At 57.8% G+C, this 7848-nt stretch overlaps 1 protein-coding gene across 1 annotated transcript; it reads left to right on the top strand.

The window, feature by feature from the left end:
- Positions 1-6497: 6497 nt before the first annotated feature.
- On the top strand, positions 6498-7412 carry CLDN9 (claudin 9). The gene has a single exon (XM_019719582.2). The coding sequence runs from the start codon at positions 6626-6628 to the stop codon at positions 7277-7279; it is 654 nt and encodes a 217-aa protein (XP_019575141.1). The 5' UTR covers positions 6498-6625; the 3' UTR covers positions 7280-7412.
- The last annotated feature ends 436 nt before the right edge of the window (positions 7413-7848 follow it).

The following is a 7848-nucleotide window of genomic DNA, read 5'->3' as shown; positions in this document are numbered from 1 at the left end:
CCTGTCGCTGCCCGAGCTACCACCTGAAGCCTATGCGCCCGCGCTTCCCGCCGGTGCTCTCGCCCTGCAGGACCTGCCACGCCTGCCCGCGCCCGCGCCGCCGCCTGGGCACTTGCCGCTGCCGCGGCTGCCCGAGGCCGCTATCGCCGCCACGCCTGGGCCCGTGGGCGCGCGCGGCCACCCGCCCCTCGTGGCCGAGGCGCCCCCGCTGCCACTGCCGCCGTTGCCCGCCCGGCCCTCGTCCTTCAGCCTGATGGCGCCGCCCGCGCCCATCGACCCCTGGCCCCTGCCCGCTTTCCCCCCGCCTCTGCCGCCGCCGCTGCCGCCCCCGCACTTCTTCTGGTGGCCGCCCTACTGACCGCCCGGCCTTCCTGCGGGCGGGTGAGTAGGCAGCCCTCCTACTCCCTGGACACAGGACTGTGCTCCTTATCGCCTCCCCCACTGGGCAGATTCAGAAGGCTTGGGTCAGAAACCGGCCTGGGGAAGAACAAGGGGGTGTCAGGGGAGCAGCCCACGTTTGGGGGACGAAGGAGCAAGTCTGAAAGTAAATTCGTGTTAAGATTAGGGTCTTTATTCCATTTTCTACTGCCCTATAGCAGGCCTCTTGCCTGGTTATTTGAGAATGCAGCTCATCCCCTGTGCTGATAAGCTGGCTGGTGATCAGGGCGGGTAGGGCTGGGGGACCCACAGCACGTGGCTTGAGGAAGTGAAAACAAAAGATGAAAATGCTTTAACTAGGGTGCCCAATATGTCTCATTTTCTCTTATAAAATAAAGGGTTTGGACGCCTTCGCTAAGTCCCTCCTCTGCTTCTGTTTGTATGGCTTCTTGGAAACTCGGATCCTGCCTTCCAAGTCTTAGGTCATACTTTCAACTGAAATAGATCCAGGGGTCCGGATGGCCTGGCACCAGGAAAACAGTAGTGTTGACGGACAATCGATACTGGGCCCTGGAGCAGGGGTGTCACATGCGAGGGCTGTGAAGTCATCCCATTGGGACAGGAAAACTCATCGTTAGTCATGAGAGGAAGCCCCTGTTCTTCCATCTTTACTTGCCCTCCAACCCCACTCTGCCAGTTTCTCCCCAGCATGCCTACAACTCAGAATAAAGTTCCCTTTGTTACTCAGGTGGCTTGGGCTCAGGTAACCAGGCAGCGGTCCTATCTCAATGGGCTCTTCTATAGCAGCGCAGGAGTGGTATCAGGAAGACACCTTGACCTTGGGGGACCTCTGAGAGTCTGGGACCGACCAGCAAGAAAGGCAGTGTATGAGTTTCCTATGACTGTTGTAACAAATCACCACAAGCTGGGTGGCTTAAAACAGCAGAAATTTATTCTCTCCTAGTTCTGGAAGCCAGAAGTCCAAAATAAAGGTGTCACAAGGCTGTGCTCCCTTCCAAGGCTCTAGGGGAGAGTCCTTCCATGCCTCGCCCAGCTTCTGGTGGCTCCTGGCTACCCTTGGCTTGTGGCTGAATTACTGCAGTCTCTGCCTCCGTCTTCACATGGCCTCCTCTCCTGTGTCTGTCTCAAATCTCCATGTTTTTTTTTTTTCTTATGACACCTGTCATTGGATATAGAGCCCATCCTAAATTCAGAATGATCTCATCTTGAGGTGCTTAACCTGATTACACCTGCAAAGACCTTTTTTTCAAATAAGGCCACACTCAGGGTTTCAGGGCTTAGGACCTGGACCTAGTGTTGGGGGCCACCATCCATAGTGTTGGTGGCTTTGTTACTCAGCCACCTGAGTAACAAAGGGAACTTTATTCTGAGTTGTAGGCATGCTGGGGAGAAACTGGCAGAGTGGGGTTGGAGGGCAAGTAAAGATGGGGGGAGAACAGGGGCTTCCTCTCATGACTAACCATGAGTTTAGTTGGGGGAGAGAACATATAGACAGTGTTGTCTCCCCTTTGGGGCTGGCCATTCTCTTGAGCTGTCTTGGGAGTCTCTGGGCAGGAGCCGAAGGCACTAGTACCTTGGTAACGCTCTCACTGGGCCAGAAAGAGAATAGAGTGATGGTCTTTCCCCTTTGCTGAATTATGGCCACATCCCCATTCCTGCTGGCCTGCTGCTTCCTCCACCACTTTTAGGTCCTATGCAATGGGACCCCTTTCAGCTAAGGATCAGACAATAAACAGGAAGGACAACACAATGTTTACCCTTCAAGAAGACAAAGTTGGGGGTGGGTAACTTCTGCTGGTTGAAAGCTGACAATTATGATTGATAATAAAGTTAACTGCTACCCAATCAATGGAGTCTGCCCAGGTTTACAAGTGAAACACCATTATGCTCTTAACAAAATACACTTGTCAATACCTATGGTGATCCCCAAGGTGTATGAGGGGCTGGCAGCCTGGGCACATGCCTTTGGCAACTCTGAAATAGGCAGGGCAGACTTCTCTCTCCGTTTTACAGCCAGGAGGCACCTGAGATTAGGGCAGTTGTGATTTGCCCATGGAGGTCCTGGGGTGGGGTTGACACCAGGTCTGACCCAGAGTCCAGTAAGCTGGCCCTGCGGGTGGTGAGCAAACATGGTGCTCTCAGCATCAGGGACATAGACTCAGTCTCGATGAAAGTGAGCCAGGGTGGAGGGTGGTTTCCTGTGAAATCAGATGCAGATGTGGCTGTCAGCTGGGATTCTTCTAGTTCTTTCCAGGAGTCGGGGGAAGAAGAGGATGGCTGGCTCCAGAGGCACGGGACAGAATTCAGGTGGGGCGGCCCTGGGAGGTTCAGCCCTGGGGTGGCCTCGCTACAGCCTTCAGAGAAATGCACCAGGAGACCCAGATTACCCCCCGGAAATTGGGCGGGCAGCGCTGGGCAAGGAGCCGGCTTTGAAGTCAGGGTCTAGGGTTGCATCAGGCTTGTCCTATTTTGCGCATGTACACTTGGCCACGTTCCCTTAGCTCCGAGCTTCTGTCCTTGTCTGTATACCAGGGGTTGTAAAACCGGTGAGAATTTTTTGGGACCTCAAGGTTTGGAACCAGCTTTTCTACCTATAATCTGTGGGCCTCGGGCACCTCCCCAAAGCAACAGGCGATGCTGCTCTTGGGGTTGTTGTGCACCCCCTAAGCCCACCCACCGACCCTTCCCAGCTCCACGGAGGACATGGTGACCATTTCCTCTCCTGTGTCATTGGGCCACACTTCCCAATAAAAGAGTGAGATAGATGATGGGATTGGAGTTAATCCACTTCCACTTTACCCCCATCTAAACTGAGCTCCAGTTTCTCCTGCCCACCTGAGCCTCCCGCCCCTGCGCCCTCCCAGAGAGAACAAAGACCTAGTCCAATTCTGTCACTCACTCCCTGGAGGGGCTGGCTGAGGGCGAGGCTGTCCCAGCCTGGGTTTCTCCTCAGGGTTGCACGGTGGGGACCTTACTTATCTCTTCCCAGGGTGGAGGCGGTTGCGGGTGGGGACTCAAGGGGACGTGTTAAAGTGCCATTGAGATGCTAACAGTGGTGGGGGGTCCTGCCTCTCCATATCAATGGCATTCCAGCCCCATCACAGTCCCTACTTAGCCCCAACTTTAACCCTTCAGTTCCCGGGTCCACATGAATCCAGGTGGATCAGGGGACCTAAGAGAGGATTTGGGGCCTCCGGGCCTCTTTCTAAGGAGGGCTGAGCACTGGAAGTCCGTTCCTGCCTAGGTGCCCTGGGAATCCGTCCTCTGCTTCACACTCTGCACTGGGTAGCTCCTCTGACCACCCGCTTCCAGCCTCTCCTAGTTTTCTGACAAACTTCCCCACGTTTACTCTCTAGGCACCTTACCAAAAAGAGAAGTGGGAGACAGGTGGGAGGAAGCTAAAGCCGTCCAGCCATCTTGGAAGCATGTCTGTCAGGGTTTGGTCTCTGGAGGTGGGGCGTGTCTTCATCCTCAGCACCCACCTCCCCTGTCGCTGGCCAGGCTTTGGCAGTGTGGGATGTCCCTCTGCTTGAGAGTGGAGAGGTTGAGCCAGAGAACTGAGATCTAAAAAAATCAGGGTCCTCTTAGTGCCATTTTGGGGCATGAAGCTTACCCAGTGTGCAGCCCCTCACCAGCCCTGCCACACGGTGAGGGTTTAGAGCTGCCAGTGGAACTGGTGGGCCCTTGAAGTGAGCCCTGAAAGCAGGCTGACCAGCTGTCCTGGTTTCCCCAGGACGCAGGACGCAGTGCTCATGGAATATCCTGGGCAAGTCAGGACATCAGGAAGAGTTGGTCACTTTATGTCCAAGGCAAGAGGGGGACTGTTGTTCTGGCCGTGGGGGACAGAAAAGGCCCTGGGCTGGGGCTGCCCAGGATGGGAGGCCTTGTGGGCAGGTTGGTGGGCCCCTCCAGAGACCTGAGTGGCCTGACACCTGCCCAAACCAGTGGAGCTGGATTCCTGGCGGCCCCAAAAGCCGTAGAGGGAGCTCACTGAAGGCTTGCTTCTATTTGCCCTTCTTCTCAGCCACCTCCTCCCCCCATGAAATCTGAGGCCTGGTTGGTGGGGACGTGGAGGAGCTGGACAAACATGACCCCAAGATTCCGGTGCCCATCACAGCCCCGTCATCAGCACCCTGCCCTCAGGTATCAAGGGGCCACCAGGTCTGCCCTGGACAGCACCGCCCTGTGGCCCTATGGGGAGGCACCAGGCGTGGAGGAAGCCCCAAGCTTGCAGATGCGCTAATTGCCTTTGGCCTCAGTCTCCCCATTCTAGGGGGAGCGTTTCTCAAGCTTTGTGAGTCACCCTCCCCTTTGCAAATCTGGTGAAAGTATAAACCTCTCTTACAAAAATTCCTAAAACCCATTCCCAAAGCAATGCACCCAAGTGAAGTTAGAATAATTTATAAATAAAGCCCCACTGAGCAGGTGAGGAAGCACCTAGTGCCCTCCCCTCCCCCAGGATAGTAGATTGGTTTAGTGACCAGGTGTGTAGGGGGGAGTCCTCCCAGCCCTCCTGGGCACCTGTCCCGGGGCACCTCCTCCCAGGGCAGCCAGGTCTCTGGTCTCCTTCAGGAGGAGGAGTGGAGGTGAGAGGCTGTCCCAGGTGAGAGCCCAACACTGCCTTTGAGAATTCTCCCATCCACCCTGGAAAGAGGAAATTTCATCAGCACCTCCCTCCATTTTCACACAACAATCCTCAGTTCTTAGAACTCAGGGAAGAACTTGAGGGAATTCGTGACCCCTCCCCAAAAATGAGGGGCTCATATTTGTGGGTCCCCGGGATTTCTCAGAGGGTCTTCGACCCAGGGTGGGTAAGGATCATGACCTTCCATGACCTGTCCCAGGTGGGAAGCAGCATTTGAGCCAGGGTCTGTGTGACTCCCAGGCTGCCCCCCACGAGGGGAGTCACAGGGCTCCAAGGGGTCTTTCCTGAGGACTGAGGCAGAGCTCAGTGTCTCGTCCTGGTCCCAAGTGGTCACTCACTCCCCATGGACAAGAGTGGGGTCCTGGGCTTCACCCCCACCCAGGGCTCCTGCCCCTGCTACGCTTCTCCTTTCACCCCAGGCCCTGAGGGCCCCTCTCCCACCTCCACAACAGGCTCTTTATTCCCTGGCCTCTAGAGACCTTCAGCAGCTCTGCTCAGTCCCCAGTTTCAGAGAGGGCACACCTGAGCTGAGGTAGAAGTGAGGGGGTGGTTTTCTAGGCCGTTGCCTGGACGATGCCACCTGAGCTAGGCTCCAGGCACCTGTCGCCGGGGAAACGGTGCGGGCGGGGTCCCTCCCTCGGGAGCTGCCAGGGCCACTGGGCTGACTGGAGACAGATCGGATTCCAGAGAGTCCCAGCGGGCGGGGTACAGGCGGGGGTGCACGATACTGGGGAAACTGGGGTGAATTTGTATCATGAAATGAACCGGGGGCGGTGGAGAGCAAGGACACCAGGGGAGGGGTGGCTGGGGGAGGAAGCGGAGGTTCAGGAAGGCAGGCTGAGGCCCCCAAACCTTCCATCTGTGTGCCCTGAGACAATTACATTTTGCCCCCCTCATCCCTCCCCAGATGATTCTCAGTCTCCTCATTCCTTTGTTCCTGGGTTCTCCAGGCATGGATGTTCTTTCCTCCCCAGTCCCTTCCTGGTCGTGGTATCTCCCCATTGACCCTGAGCCCCCCCCCCCCCCGCAGCCCCGCCTCCTCCCCATAGTGCTGCCTTCCCCAGTCTCGGCCTCATTGCTCCTCCCCTGCCTCGGCCTTAAAAACCCCCGCCTGCAACTAGGAACCAGCAGTCCTCAGGTGGCATCCGGCAAGGGTGTACTGCTCCGGGTGAACCTGTGCCAGCTAGAGGTGCCGAGGCTCTCCCCAGCCTGAAGGTGGGTTGGTGGAAGGAGGGTCCCGTGCAGTTGGTGAGACAGACAGTGGCCAGGACGTGACTGCAGAGTGGCAGGAGCAGAAACCACCGGGCAACTGATGGGACACGGCCCCTGGAGAAGACACTAGCGGCTCAGTGGAACAGGACTGTGAGATTGATTTGTGTTTCTTGGGGGCCGGACACACCTGTGAGGGGCACAGAGAGAGGAGGTGCCCTGCAAGAGGCCCACCGATGTGAGGACTGGCCTGGCCTGAGGACACTGACTGCCCCTTCCTGGTGGGCACCAAGATCCCTGCCGAGCAGTGCATCTGACGGACTCCTTCGTTCACCAAGCGCTGAGGGTTGAGAAGACCTTAAGAGAGAGCAGATGGCTTCAGCTGGCCTAGAACTCTTGGGCATGACCCTGGCCGTGCTGGGCTGGCTGGGGACCCTGGTGTCCTGCGCCCTGCCCCTGTGGAAGGTGACCGCCTTCATCGGCAACAGCATTGTGGTGGCCCAGGTGGTGTGGGAGGGGCTCTGGATGTCCTGTGTGGTGCAGAGCACAGGCCAGATGCAGTGTAAGGTGTACGACTCAATGCTGGCGCTGCCCCAGGACCTGCAGGCTGCCCGTGCCCTGTGCGTCATCGCCCTCCTGCTAGCCCTGCTTGGCCTCCTGGTGGCCATCACGGGTGCCCAGTGCACCACCTGCGTGGAGGACGAAGGCGCCAAAGCCCGTATTGTGCTCACAGCGGGGGTCATCCTCCTCCTCTCTGGCATCCTGGTTCTCATCCCTGTCTGCTGGACTGCGCACGCCATCATCCAGGACTTCTACAACCCCCTGGTGGCCGAGGCCCTCAAGCGGGAGCTGGGGGCCTCCCTCTACCTGGGCTGGGCGGCAGCGGCCCTGCTCATGCTGGGTGGGGGCCTCCTATGCTGCACGTGCCCCCCACCCCAGATCGAAAGGCCTCGTGGACCCAGGCTGGGCTACTCCATCCCCTCCCGCTCGGGGACTTCCGGAATGGACAAGAGGGACTATGTGTGAGGTGGAGGGTGTCCCCGGAAGCCTGCTGCTCAGAGCCTTGACCTTGTACTGGATGCCCTCTAACCCCTACCTTCTACCGTCAACCCCTCCCCCAGGTGGAACCCACTTTCCAGGAGCTCCAGCCAGGCCCAGCTGCTGGGCTAGTATCAGATGGCCTGGCTGAGCCCATACCCTGCTCAATGGGGTTTCCCACCTCCTGGTCTGCCCCTGCCTTTCCCGGCCAGTTGCTTTCTTCTGCTGCCCAGGACTCCCCTTCCTCCGAGGCCTCCCCTGCACCTGGAATCTGGGCCTCACCCAAAGGGCAATAGCTCCTTGGCTTAAAACAAGGAGAGGGTCATACTCTGCCTGCCCTGGAGTTGGTCCCCTCCAGTCTGGCCACTACTACATCCAGAGGCCCAGCTTAGCCCCCGTGCCCCATCCCTGGAATAAATACAGAATTTGTACCTCCGGCTACTTTGATCTGTGATTGGGCTGTCAGGCCAAGGCCTGCTCCAGGTTCTGCCCTGTGGGTAACCTCACTCAGGCCATGCAAGGCAGGGCGGGCAGCAAAGGAGGTGAGCTGCTGGTGT

The sequence above is a fragment of the Rhinolophus sinicus genome, linkage group LG18 (genome assembly GCF_036562045.2).
Source record: "Rhinolophus sinicus isolate RSC01 linkage group LG18, ASM3656204v1, whole genome shotgun sequence".
In the NCBI taxonomy this organism is placed as follows: Eukaryota; Metazoa; Chordata; class Mammalia; order Chiroptera; family Rhinolophidae; genus Rhinolophus; species Rhinolophus sinicus.
Note: the sequence above shows the minus strand (reverse complement) of the source record. Positions and strands in the feature narration are given on the sequence as shown.

Coding starts and splice junctions, on each gene's coding strand:
- CLDN9 (XM_019719582.2), top strand. CDS start 6,626: ATGGCTTCAGCTGGCCTAGAACTCTTGGGCATGACCCTGGCCGTGCTG.